Below are 14,860 nucleotides of genomic sequence, written 5' to 3'. Positions count from 1 at the left end.
AACAGCCCGTTGTCTTCCCTGTGGTCGTCCCCGAACAGCCTGCTGTCGTCCCGGAGGCCGTCCCAGAACTGCCCACCGTCAGTCCTGCCACGGCCAGGAAGACTGTCTTTATCTTTTACACATTGGCTGTGCTGCACGCATGGAGGAAGCACGTCGTCCCGGAAGCTGTGCCCGTGCAGCCCGTTGTCGTCCCGGAGGCCATCCCAGAACTGCCCACCATCAGTCCTGCCACGGCCAGGAGGGTTGTCTTTCTTTTTTATGCACTGACTGTTATGCGTGCATGGAGGAAATACATGAGTTCCGCCGATCCAGAGACTGTTCCTGAGCCGGTGTCTGTTCCTGAGCCATGGCCACCTGAGCCTGTTTCTGTGCCATGGCCGCCTGAAGGGTTGTCTCCTCCCTGGCCGCCCGAGGGAAAGTCTCCGCCCTGGCCGCCCAATCGACTGATGTTTTCGCCCTTGCCGTCCGATGGACTGTCGTCTCCGTCCGATCGACTGTCGTCTCCGTCCGATCGACTGTGGTCTCCGCCCTGGTCGCCCGATGGGTCATCTGCTTCGCACTGGCCGCCCGATGAACTGTCTGCTTCGCCCTGGCCGCCCGATGGACTGTCCGTTTCGCCCTGGCCACCGGCTAAGCCGTCACCTGCTGTTCCTGTTCCCCTCCATGGACCTGGCCCCCCATCCCTCCCCCTGATCCTCCACTGTTCCACCTCCCTCCTGGACTCTGGTTTTGTATTTTTTGGTCTTGGAGCGTCTGGTAGCCGCTCCGTAGAGGGGGGGTTATGTCACAGTGTTGGGTTTGTGTTTTCAAAGGTCCTCCTTCCCCACGGTGTCATTCACATTATGAACTGCATTCCCCACAATCCTTGTCTGTACCCATCACTGTATCATTGCACTCAGCTGTTCCCCATTATCATTGTTAGTTCTGTGTTATATATATACCCTACCTGTTTAGTGTTTGTTACGGAGTCCTTGTATTTATCACACCACTTCTTAGGTCGGTTCTTGTATGTGTCTTGTTTTTGTTCTGATGTTGGCTTGCTTCATTGGATTTTGACCTCTGCATGGACTGGATTATGATGTAATGGATTGGCCCTTAATAAATATACTGCAATTTGGATCCTACCCTTGTTTTTGTGTGTGGATCGTGACAATTCCATAATCAATTGGCATAAGCACAGTGTAAAATCAATTAAATATGGCAGACAAAGCAAGATTATGTATTATCATACATAATAAGTTGATTTTAAATATACCTTTCTTTTTTATACTGAGTTTTAAAACAGCGTAGACTGATTACAAATGACTATTTTACCCATAATTTGGGTGACCATTATGTGCACTGTTTTTTAGTCTTATTATATTATTATTGCAGCATTTATACGCCCACGTATAAATATAATTAATTATTATTCATAACGGATTATGATCAATAATTAATATTTTAATTATTTTTAATTATTTTCAGAATTTACTGTAGCAGAATCAATTGTATGATTAGTCTATCAGTTCATCCCATGAACAGAAAGCATAAACAGTTATTAACTCTAGGAAATATAATATCTTCCTGGCCAAGAAAGAATGAATCCCCAGCTAACAATAAATTAAGAAATAATCACGGGTAAAAGCATCGGTAACTTAGATCGAAGTTCAAGACAATAAAATGTATTAAGCAAATTAACACAAGTAATCTCTTTGTTCAAATACAAACAATACTTTATTGATTATATACTAACATAAAAACTAATATCTAACACAAACACACACACACACACACACATTCATACGAGTTGCAGAAGCAAAAAGAGTAAGGAAATATTAAGTTTTAAGAGTGAGTTTAAGAGTGAGATGATGAAATCACAAGTTTCTGCACTTATAAGGCATGACCTGGAACGAACCTTAAATCATTAATTTAACCCTTCTATCGTTTCTTCGACAGGTTATTCAATTTATATCCATACACCAGTTCAGCTCTTAGTCTGGAAATACTTGCTTGTCTTTGCTTTTGGGGATTCCCTTGTGTTGCGTGAAAGGGGTTTTCCTGGTCCGTTAGTTGGCTGGTGTCCTTGTGCCTGGGTCTGGGGCGGCCAGTCACGTGGTGTGCTGGCGGAATGAAAGTCTTTGTTTGAAGCTGGCTTTGCAGAAGACATGTGGCTCGAAATCTTGTCGCAAAACTTAACTTAGAACCGAGACTCACAACGGAAAATAAAGGAAAACTTAGAAAAGAAAAGCCAACTTAGACGAGAGTAGTAAGATTGCTTGAATAAAGCTGTTGAACCCGTTCTTCTGATCTTAATTTGGGTTCTTTGTCTCTGCGTTTACATGGTTACTCGTCTGATTGAGATCTTCATCCTTTTTCTGCCCATCTCTCTTAAGAGTGGTAGCAGAGCGTTTCTTGGGGGTGAACCCAGAGATAGAGAGCAGAGTGCAGAGAGCAGAGAGAGCAGAGCTCTTTTCTATCAGAACATTTTGAACGAGCAGAGTTGGAGAGCCGAGAGAGCGCCTAGAGAGCGAACTTTGTTTTGGGTCTAAGATTTTAAACTCAAAGTTGTCCAACCTCCAAGGATGAGTTCTGGCCAATTAGACACTGGCTAACTTTAGGAGGTGGCGTTCTTTTCAGTTCTGATCGTAAATTATCTTATCTGGGGGGGTTTCTTGCTAACAGAGAGAACAGATGCCACAGTTTAGACATGATCAGTATTATAAGAATACGAAACATTTTACACAGATTTCAATCAAGCCATCTTTTGAATCAAGAGCATAGGATCATACTGATATGAAACACAACACACTTTCATTCAAACATCTAACAGTTATAACATTACATGAGTTATATGGTATCTAAGCATATTAAACACACATATAAGTTGCAGACACAAAATACAGTTATGTAGTTGCATGATGTTTGATTGTAAGTCCATTGAAAATTGTTCTTGAATGAGTTTTATGTATACTGTAGGAAAAATCTCAGTTTTCTGGTTTAGAGAGAAACGGACTCTGTTTGTTCGTTCAGAGGTCTTAAAGGGGGAAGGGGTCAGGAATGTTGTGGGGGAAAACAACATCTGCTGGTATCGATCCGTCTTGCAAACTATCGAAGTTGACCAATAAAAGTCGTTGGTCCGCAGACTTCCTGGAGACTGTGAATGATTCATGGCTTTCGGTTTTCTAAGTTGAATCTGGAATGTGAGGACTCTTGTGTCAGACCTTGGTCTCTGTCTTTCTCTTAACCAATCAGTAATTTGGCAACAAAGCTAGCATTTGACCAGTTATGTGTTAGTGCTGGGGGCTCTTTTAAATAGCCAGACCGGTCGGCGCCTGGATCCTGTGACAAGATGGATGAGGATACGAAGTCCTGACCAAATCTTCCTCCTGGTTCATCGAGAGTTTGAATTAATATTCTGGATGAAGATTAGTCTGTGTTTGGTTCATACCCATTGTCGCTACATTATTATAATAGAAGATTATAATAAACTTAGTTGTAATATTAACTTAGTAATATTTTTTATTTGACTGCACTGACACTTTCAAATGAGAACAAAACTGACTCGAGCTGAATAACAACACTGTTATCTTTACAGCATAATCTGAACTGGTCTCATATTTGATGAAGTTTGCGTCCTTGATTCTGTTATTTTCCTGTTTATTACTGTGGAGATGCTTTAAAACAATCTGATTTGTATAGAACGTGACTTTACTTGACTAAGTAACATGTTGACAGCAAACTTTATTGAAATCAATTTTTGATTTATTCTTCAGTATGTGCTTTGCAAAGTATTTGTATGATGCACAAAGTTACAGCCTTCCTAATCCACCACTTAAGAGGTTCAGTTACTGTAGGAAGCCTTCTAAGGCAACAACTAGGTTTTGAAACAGATCCCTGTGGAATTAGTTTAACACTGTTCCTCTTCCTCATTCTCATCCTGGAGTTCCTGTGCATGTGGGTTCACAGCTACCGGAGCGATTCAAATACAGTGATGTAAGAGCCCTGACAGGAATGTCGGCAAAAGCTAATTTGCAAAGTCAGGCTCAATGACATAGAAACAATGGAGTTAAGTGGCCCAACCAACCACACAAATGCCATTATTCCTTGCAAAATAATATGAAGTCATGTTTGTGTGATGTAATGGTAATTTTAACACAAAAATAAATAAATGCAATGAAAGCTAAACCAATTGGGACTTTATTGTATGGATATCTTTACAAACGTTTTCAAGATCCTTAATCCTCTTTGTTTTTTTGTTTTGTCTCTGTAAATGAGAATTTTTAAATATGTGTCCACAGCAACAATTATTTTCCCATTTAGGGTTGGTGGTGTGCTAAACTAAACTTTTTCACACATGCACACACCTACAGACAATTTAGCAGATCTAACTCACGAGGCTGAAGCATTAATTCAGATTGCCTATGGCAGTAGGATGACGTCACTGGCGCACTGGCATGTACTATAAAGGGCACCCAAACAATACGTCACCAGCTTCAGGTTGTCTGAAGTAAGACACAGCAGGCATGCCTGGAGTATGACAATGAGACGCAGTGTCTCTTCCCTTCTCAGTGAACATGAGTTATATACATAACCCTAGACGTTCCCTTTCGAGGGACACGTCCATTTTTGCAAAGTGCATTTTTGACACTATGGGAACATTAATACCCACTGAATATATAACCACTACAAAATCATGCCTGCTCATTGCTTTGCTCCACCAAGCGAGTCAAAAGCTGCCATGCATTGTGCCAATGATTAAATGCCTAGGGAGCTCACAGCTCTATCCCCCTTACTATTACCTAGTATACTGTACTAAAGGCAGAGCCTGGTCTCAACCTGAGCATAAGTTGGCGGCCCAACCAAGTGGAACTGAATCATTCAATCCCAGATGAACAGAAGATGCCACAGGAGAAAGCAGCGCCCTCTCAAAGTTGATAACGTTTAATGTGGTGCCCTTTTACAGTCATGCAAGTGCACCAGTGACCTCATATGACTGAAGAGGGCAATAATCTGTGAATTCACACACGCTTCATACACTTGCGCACGCGGAAGGCTTTCCCATAGTGTTACATTAGCAACCCTAATGTTTTCAATTGCTCCTAGTCTTGAACATTCATAAGTTACTGATTTTGATGTTGTTCTAAACAAATAGGACTTTCTTTTTGTTCATGGTTTTGTTCTTAATTTTATTTTTATTTTTTTATATAAGGAAAGTGAACAAAGACCAAGGTCTGTCAAGTTCCAAAAAGCACCATGAAGATCATGATCTAAATCATGTCTGTTGAAGACATTTTATAGCTTTGTGTGAGAACAGTCATTATTCACTAAATATAATGGTCAATATTAACATTCATTGTATGAATGAGCAGAAAAAGAGCAGATTCACCGTTCTGCTTTAAATAATTAGTGTTCCAGGAAGAATGTCAAATGGGTTCGAAAGGCATGAGAGTAAAACAATTATATATATATTTATATATTTTTTTATGAAACACTTTATTTTATCTGCTAACAATTTGGATATTTTTCTCTGATATATCATTCTTTTGCATTTTGGCCCTCAGCCTGATAAGTCAACAGTCGCTCAGGGGACCATCCATGGATGGATTATGCAAGACCAAGTTTTCTGGTCTGATGCAGAGTGCTGTTTGCTCCGATACAATAAGATGTTTCTCAATCATTTATGGATAGATGGGCTGGCTGTTCGTGTTTCTGTCAGTTTCAGCACAGGGAGCACTGAAGCAAACAAAATATCTCATGTTTTGTTTGAATATTTATGATGGCTTTTTTCTGCAGCTGAGGTCAGAAATGGAGTGCCGTATGATTTGACTTGACAATGATTTTGACCCAAGGCTTGCATGTGCTTATCCTCTGCTCTCTAATAACACAGGTTCAGTTCAACCAGGGCTAGAATGGTAATCTGGCATACCAGGCACTTTCCTGGTGGGCCAACGCATTTTGGGGCCGATATATATATATATATATATATATATATATATATTGCCATGGACTGGCCCATCATGCAGGGACAGCGGCCAATTGGTAGTGAAAGCGAGACAGACCTCCCCCATATTAGGCGCTCTATTTTTAGGCGCATCTCTAAGGGCCAGATTTATTAAACTGGGTAAATTAGCCTAGGAGCGTAATTCCATAACTGATGACGCACAAATTAAAGAACACAGATGCAGCCGGATGATTTCCATAATGACCAACACAATCTACCAAGAGCAGCGCCAATTAACATAGCTTTTTTAAGACACCTTTTTTTGGGAGGTAGAAAATGGCACAAATACCAGTAAACTAGCGCAAACCTTAGTAAATCACCTCCGTGTGGAGGTCAGAACTCCGTGTGATATGGGAACATTACAGGTTCTGTGGTGAACCTATAGCCATGTTGCGCCTCCATCTTGAAAACACATTAGACAAAGAGGGACATACCTGGAAATTCAAGCTTCGCCTTTCGCGTTTTGACACTCAGTGGCACCGTGACGAATGCGAGGGGGAGATTACTTGCGACTGCTGGCAGATTTGAAATAATACGGCCACCGTAGGAGTTAAAACGCCCTCGGAATGGGAGGGGCTAGAAAGTAATATTCAGTTGGTAGTCATAAACAATTTCACCGCTAGATGGGAGAAAATCCTACACAGTGTAGCTTTAAATATTACGGAATATAAATCACTTTTATAGAGGTTGTTTTCGGATTTTTATTGTACAATATTTTTATCACAAATTCTATATTTTATAATTATTTATTTATTTTAGAAACCATATACCCACAATAATGAGGAGCATAGTTTTACCTGTGAATACCAGGATCTTACAGTTAAATAGGACTGCAGTTAGATGTTAATTCAATGAGAGCCTGATGAACGACAAATATCAGTGTCTTACATAAATTAGGTGTTAACTCTTTACAAATGTCATTGTTTTTAAAGGGATAGTTCAACCCAAAATGCCATCATTTACTCGCCCTAGTGTCATCCAAACCTGGATGTGTGGGGGTCTTTCAGGATGTCTATCTTTCTGTGGAACATAAAAGAAAATCATTTGAGTCTGTTTTTTGTCCATACAATAGAAGTCAAGGGTATAGCCTAACCAAAATGGTTTGGTTGTCAACATTCATCAAAATATTTGTGTGTGTCACAGAAGAGAGAAAGGCATACAGGTTTGGAACAACATGAGGGTAGGTAAATGATGATAGAATTTAATAGCAATAAATGTACGGCATCTTTGCTCAAAATCAGTGCTTTACTATCTAGTGCATTTCAATATGACAAAAATGCAATATTAAGTTTGTTAACTGCATTTGTAGTAAATTCAATTATATCTATCATTATTTGTCCCTATCCTAGTTTTATTTAAAGGGATAGTTCACTTTGAAATTAAATTTTGGTATGTTTTAGCTTACCTCAAGGGCATCCAAGATGTAGGTGTCTTTTTTTCCGCAGTAGTTTCAATTTTTTTTCAAAACCGTAAACCGTCAATTTTTTTTCAAAACCGTTTTTTTCAAAACCTTTAACCCTCTGAGTTCAAGAGGTAAAAACGATATAAAAACTGTTCGTTTTCTCACACAAACCGCTAGTTTCGTGTCTTAGGCCATCAATGTGTACTTACGATGGGGAATTGTTTAATTTGGACGACGGGGAATTGTTTTAATTTGGACTCTGTGCTTGCTCTTTGAGACGAGTGACCATCGACCTGCATTATATGACTGACAGACAAGAACGGTTTGACCTAAAAATATCAAAATTGAAACTACTGCGGAAAAAAAGACACCTACATCTTGGATGCCCTTGAGGTAAGCTTAAACATACCAAAATTTAATTTCAAAGTGAACTATCCCTTTAATTATTTATTTATTTATATACACCAATTTAAGGCCCTAACCTCAACAAAAACATTAAAGGGGGAACTCGTGGGCCAGGCGCCCGGATGGGCTGGATTTGTCCAGGGCTGAATTTTAGAAAATAAATAAATAAATAAATAAATAATTTAAATAAAATAAAATAAATAAATAAATAAATATAATAAATAAAGAATCTGTGGAACATAAAATAAAATAATTTGAGTCTGTTTTTGTCCATACAATAGAAGTCAAGGGTATATCCTAACAAAAAATTCATAATATAATAATAAATAATAATAAATAAGTAAGTAAGTAAGTAAGTAAAGTAAAGTAAAGTAAAGTAAAGTAAAGTAAAGTAAAGTAAAGTAAAGTAAAATAAAATAAAATAAAATAAAATAAAATAAAATAAAATAAAATAAAATAAAATAAAATAGTGATTCAGGCAGCAACATATGGCACAGACACATTCCTCTGTTGTTATTAGAAAGAAGAGAATATCTCATACAATGACCCATATTACAGGTCCATTTCAGAGCTCCCCTCAGATGTATGTTCACAGCTGAACTTTTTTTCATCATTTATAATTCTTCACATCTTAGCATGCCTTGAATGATTTAACATGTTAAATTATGTGTAAAGTTTATAATGAATTAAGACTCTGTTTGCTGTAGATGACGGTTCGTAATCTGGCAAAGTTACATTTATCCAATCATTTAAGAGCAAATAAGAGAATTAATTTCTTATAATTCAACAACTGTTTTACATTTTCCCCACAATTTATTATTGTATTTTATGGCATCTGTCCAGACAACATCAGAGCTGCAGGAAATGTTCATAAACATCTTGTTGTTGTTTTTTGGGTCACTAGCTAATCAACTTAAGTTAGCTTTGCAAGTGTTTGTTCATTTGTGTAATGGATTTGCAAGATTATGTAGGTTGTTATAAGGTAGGACAGTAAGCTGTATCATTTATTTCTTTTTTTAATTACTTATGCACTTGTAGTGATGCCAGAATATGCCTATTTATTGGCCATTTTAATGACCAAGACTTTAGAACAACCAATGAGACATCAATCACATGACCACCATCCATATACGTTTTAATATCTGCCTTTGTCTCCCTCAGATGGCTACACCACAGATGATATTGAGTTCTACTGGCGAGGTGGCGACCATGCAGTAACGGGGGTTGAAAGGATAGAGCTTCCTCAGTTCTCTATAGTGGACTACAAACTCATCTCGAAAAACGTGGTGTTTTCTACAGGTAATAAAACTAAACTACAGAACACTGTAGGAATAAGCCAAGAACTGATATAACTATATGACTGATAAAGTAAAGGTAAAGTCTTTACTTTATTTAAAAGACCAGTTTGAAGCTTATTCAAATATTAAAGTTATAGTGGTGTTCTCAAGTGCAAAAAAAAAAAAAAAGTCTATGTTACTTGTCATAATATGTAACTGCATCACATATTATGACACTTTGAGGTTGAAAACCCTCTCCCATTCAAACCCATTTACTGCATATACTCATATGCGGCTGGCTCTAGTGGGCAGTTTCTGCTTCAGGAAGCAGTTTCAGTCAGAGTCAGTCAGTAAGCAACTCATTCATGAACCCTAGTCAAAAATAAGCAACACGTCTGGGTTCATGAACCCTTTCAATTTGGCATGTCTAGAGGTGTCCCAGGCCCCAGCGGTTGTATGAATGAACTCTGGTCTGAGAATGAAAAACACATACACTAAAAACAAGACACAGGGTGTTCTTATAAGTTATTTAACAAATCGTTGTGTGACCACTTGATTTATTCATTGATTGCATTTTCATATTCATGAATTTGTCATGCAAGTCAGGAGGTTAGCTGTAGATGCAGTCTATAAAAATGATGTTTGGTTCAGCATGTCAAAGAGGATGAAGACTGTGCTCTGATGTTAAACTTCAACAGCTCTACCAAGCCTGCTAGTTTTTAACAAGACGACTATGTCATTAAGTCTAGGGGCCCTATTTTAACGATCTGAAACGCAAGTATCAAACGCGAAACGCAAGTAAATTTGTGGGCGGATCTCGGGTATTTGCTCTCGGTATATAATTGCAATTATTCCGGCGGGATAAATGACTCTTGCGCCCGACGCAAATCTAAAATGGGTTGGTCTGAAGTAGTTTCATTATTCATAGGTGTGGTTTGGGCGTAACGTGAAATAAACCAATCAGAGCGTCATCTCACATTCCCTTTAAGAGCAGGCGCGCTTGTTCCATGGCGGATTGCTATTATAACGGCGGATTTGCCAGGAGCGGTTCACAGCCGAGGAGACCGACGTTCTCGTCAGGTCTCAAGTGACATTGTATGGGGATGGAGAAACCCACCCAAATTAGCTTCGGTTAAACAGGCGTATAATAATTTGGGCAAACGTGTAAACTAGATTTATGCCTATTTTTTCACATCTTCATGGACACCACAATGATTTCACAGATGTGGAATATTTTTCCTTGTAATTATGTATGGTTTGCAAAAATGGCAACTGCTGCGTCTGTGTGTAGATGAGAGAAGCAAAGTGTATGCGCGTTGTGCACACGCTACATTATGGCTAAGCATGTGCCCTATATATTATATGTTATATTATATCATATGGGCCCTGCTCTGACATATGGCATGATTTTTTGTGTGATATCCTTTCCTGATCCCGTCTCCAGCTATCCTCCCTTGTCTTTTCCTTTCTCTCCCTCCCTAAACTGTCTTATTAAAGACGATATATATAAGTCAAGTCAAGTCAAGTTTATTTGTATAGCGCTTTTCACAATACAGATTGTATCAAAGCAGCTTCACAGTATTAAATTAAAATAATACAACAAAGTTTGTTTCAAGAGGAATTTATTGATTGATAAAATTAAATTAAATATCCCCAAAATATCCCCAACTGAGCAAGCCAAAGGCAACAGTGGCAAGGAACCGAAAAACTTCATCAAGTGACCTAATGGTGTCCTAAAACTTCATCAGGTGACCTAATGGAGAAAGAAAAAACCTTGGGAGAACCCAGGCTCAGTCGGGGGCCAGTTCTCCTCTGGCATTTATGAGCTAGAGGCCGGATTGTAGTTTGAACTGTAGGATTATATGAATGCCTGGCTGAAGAGATGCGACTTTAATCTAGTTTTAAACTGGGAGAGCGAGTCTGAGCAACGAACAGTATCAGGAAGACTATTCCAGAGTTTTGGAGCCAAATGTCAAATATAGAGAGAGAGATATAAATATATTTAATAAATATAAATTATCTCAATCAACTGCATATGTTCAGTATATATGTTCAAACATCACTTTTATCCTGCGGGCTTACAAAGCACTATGCACAAATGTGAATTTTACATATATTACACAATATGATGCGCAATTAAGATTAACAGAGAACGTTTTGAGTGGGACTTTTTCTGGTCCTATGACAAAATATACAAATCCCTTAACTGTAGAAAAAGCATTTTATAAATGTAGCTAATGGATTGTGATCTTGTTGCTGGGTTATTTTCATCCAGGTTCATATCCTCGCCTCTCCCTGAGCTTCAAGCTTAAGAGAAACATTGGCTACTTCATTCTGCAGACCTACATGCCTTCCATCCTAATCACCATCCTATCTTGGGTATCCTTCTGGATCAACTATGATGCCTCGGCTGCCAGGGTTGCTTTAGGTAGGTGCACACATATGGTGACATTCATTATATATATACTTATATATATACACACTCACCTATCCATATATACATACCTTTATTCTGTTATAGTGCAGCAGTGTTCTCTCCTTATTTTATGCTCTGCCCTCTTAAAAAACAAACAAACAACAAAAAAACAAGAAAATGCACCCATTATATACATGTACTGCAGCTGCAACTTTGTTTTATCAAGAAAATAATATGATGTAAATGTCACGTTCATGTCTTGTTCTGTTTAGTTTAGTTTTATTATCTTGTTTTGTTTGTTTTTATTGTCACCATTTGCCTGAGTTCTGATTCTATCATTAGTTGTCATGAACCCCTTTCGCACTGCGTAGTTATATGAACTTGGTTATTGGAACTAGCCACCAGGGTGGTTCCCAGAGAACTAAATATACCCTGAGGAACATTTTCCTGGTTGCATTCGACACCACCAGCAGGAACACTGACGTGACATATTGCGCGCTTGTTGTTGTGACTTTTATTTTGACGGCGCTGAGTACGCCAGAGCCCGAGCACACAGCGTTCCTATTCTCCATCTTCATTAGTATATGATCTGTTTAACAGTCCTGTATAATACGTTAGATAGAACTGTTATACAAAGAAAGTAAACAGTATATGAAAGAATATTAGCGTTTGCCGTGTGGTTGACGCTCAATGTCGCTAGCTGAGCAAAAATACATAATCATGTTTTGCTTGGTCCCCTCAAAGTTGCGTTGGATTTTCTCCTCAGCGTAAAGGTTAAGAGGTCCTTCTATCACTGTTGTCTATGTTTATAGAGTTAGTTTGTAGAGTAAATATATAGGCTGTACACAAGTTTTTTTGTTTGTTTTTTCCTATAGTGCTGGTTTTGACCTTGCTCTGAAGTAGGAGCTAATTTAGTTCCCCCAAAAGGCGTTCCTAGAACTAACATCGTTCCCATTTCCTACGGTGCGAACATGCCAAAAAGCGGGTACTTCCTCCAATAATTGTAGGAACTATGAGAAGGTTCCTCTGGTGCGAAAGCCCCTATGGTTCCTGATTACTGTCTCCCCTGTTCCCTGTTCTATTAATGATCTTCCCTTGTGTATGTAATATCACTGGAACATGATTCACCCCAAGTACCCTCTAAGATCCTTTATAAAAGTCTTTAATCAAGCATCGTGACAGACATTTTTACTCATTGGATTTTCTTTTTCACCACACGTTCTCCTCTCTCTCTCTCTCTCTCTCTATCTCTCTCTCTCTCTCTCTCTCTCTCTCTCTCTCTCTCTCTCTCTCTCTCTCTCTCTCTCATAAGCCTCCACATTTTTCCTGTCATGACTGATTATGTAAGGCTGAGATTGGCTTCTCAGTGTGAATAAAAGAGCACTCTTTGTGATTGCTGTCTGGCCTGGCCTCGTTCATCCACACAAGTTTAAACCACTGCTGCCATGTATAGGTCCTGAGGAAGATGAACAAGATTCAAAGGGTCCAAAACAAAAGGTGTTTATTAAATAAAACAAACTCAGGTGGTCCACAGATACAAAGCAGGCAAAGAAACAGCCTGTAGACACGAATGTGGAAAACTCAAAGGAAAAACTTCTCTGTTTTAAGCATATCATTGTCCTGTAAACTTACCCTAAAAGTCAGTGAAAATTAAACACACTTGGATCATGACAACTTTAGTATTTAACAGAAGTCTGAGTGATTGTGTATATATAGGATGAGCAGATATAAGTGTTTAAAGCTCATACTGATTAGAATCATCAAATATTTGGATACAAATGTGCATCTGCATGGATGGATAGTGTGTGTCAATTACCACAGTTCTGTGTATCAAGTGCATAACCATCTGATTTAGCCAAACCACGAGGCAGGAGTAGGAGGACGGAATCTGCTGTGCTATTGATCAAGTTGAATCATGGCTATATTGGTACCATATGCATATTACACTTTCAGTACTTAGCAGTCAAAAAGAGATAAGAAACAGAGCAGACTGAAATGTTTGTTGACAAAAAGGTTTCAATAACATGACTTTAGCATCTGTTATAGTGCAAATAATAATAACAATAAAACACAAGGATTTTTGAACAATACTTACTTTGTACCTCATAAGCTCTGTAATACCTGTCAAAGGATCAGCGGTGAATTTCATGAAAATTGTCAGAATGACACTGAATGGATATTTCACTGCTTAAAATGACAGGACTATTTCTTAATCACTGTTGAGAAGCAGGAAGGCTTTGTGTTTCACCAATTAAGGTGCCTAGCTCCCACTCTGCCGGCTGAGAGCATGAAAAATCACAACATTTTAAGATTCTGAATCATCAACTGAAAGAAAAGAATTCGGATAAAGTCCCCTCACACATTGCACATGTTTTTCGAACTTTCTAAATGAGGACATACTTAGGGTGATCTCATTTGGTTTTCATAGAATGCAATTGCCACACGCTGGCTAGACGTGATAATCCACGACGATGCTTGATGCAGAAGAAAAATGAAAACACATTTAATAAACACCAGGAACGATACAGAGAAAAAACAGCAAGAAACTTCAACTTCAACACAAGACAATGATCAGACGATGACTGAGGGTTTAAATACATAAAAGTAACGAGACTAAGTGAAGGACAGGTGTAGTTGAACAGTTGACATGGAAACAAACAAGATCCCCCCTTAAGGAGCAGATTCCAGACGCTCATAAAACTGACACAAAAAGTCAAGGAGGGTGGTGGAGCGAAGGCGGAAAGGGTGGAGGGATGAAGGGCCAGGCCTGTGTCACGGAAGTGGGCCTAGAGAACAAGGGGAGTTGGCAGTTCAGGAATCTAGGGCAGAGCTGACAATTCAGGGAGCCAGGGTGGAGCCAGCGGAGCAGGAGACCTCTAGGGTGAAGCAAGCAGAGCAGGAGGCCTCCAAGGTGGAGCAGGCAGAGCAGGATACCTCCAGGGTTGAGCCGGCAGAGCAGGAGACCTCCGAGGTGGAGCAGGCAGAGCAGGAGACCTCCAGGGTGGAGGAGGTGGAGCAGGAGACCTCCAAGGTGGAGCAGGCAGAGCAGGAGACCTCCAGGGTAGAGCAGCAGGAGACCTCCAGGGTGGAGCCGGCAGAGCAGGAGACCTCCAAAGTGGAGCAGGCAGAGCAGGAGAACTCCAAGGAGGAGCAGGCAGAGCAGAAGACCTCCATGGTGGAGCAGGCAGAGCAGGAGACCTCAAGGGTGGAGCAGGCGGAGCAGGAGACCTCCAGGGCTGAGCCAGCTGAGCAGGAGACCTCAAGGGTGGAGCCGGCGGAGCAGGAGACCTCCAGGGTGGAGCAGGCGGAGCAGGAGAACTCCAAGGTGGAGCAGGCAGAGCAGGAGACCTCCAGGGTGGAGCAGGCGGAGCAGGAGA

The 14,860-nt window shown here is 39.8% G+C and overlaps 1 protein-coding gene across 2 annotated transcripts in view; it reads left to right on the top strand.

Annotated features, from left to right (window-relative positions):
- gabrb2b (gamma-aminobutyric acid type A receptor subunit beta2b) overlaps positions 1–14,860 on the top strand; it is a 133,239-nt gene that overhangs the window by 106,438 nt on the left and 11,941 nt on the right. For both annotated transcript variants that reach the window (XM_082141317.1, XM_082141316.1), the window contains exons 6-7: positions 8,952–9,089; positions 11,343–11,495. In XM_082141317.1, the coding sequence (XP_081997443.1) occupies positions 8,952–9,089; positions 11,343–11,495 (291 nt within the window). The remainder of the gene's footprint in view (positions 1–8,951; positions 9,090–11,342; positions 11,496–14,860) is intronic.

This window comes from Leuciscus leuciscus (genome assembly GCF_965113295.1).
Source record: "Leuciscus leuciscus genome assembly, chromosome: 16".
In the NCBI taxonomy this organism is placed as follows: Eukaryota; Metazoa; Chordata; class Actinopteri; order Cypriniformes; family Leuciscidae; genus Leuciscus; species Leuciscus leuciscus.
Note: the sequence above shows the minus strand (reverse complement) of the source record. Positions and strands in the feature narration are given on the sequence as shown.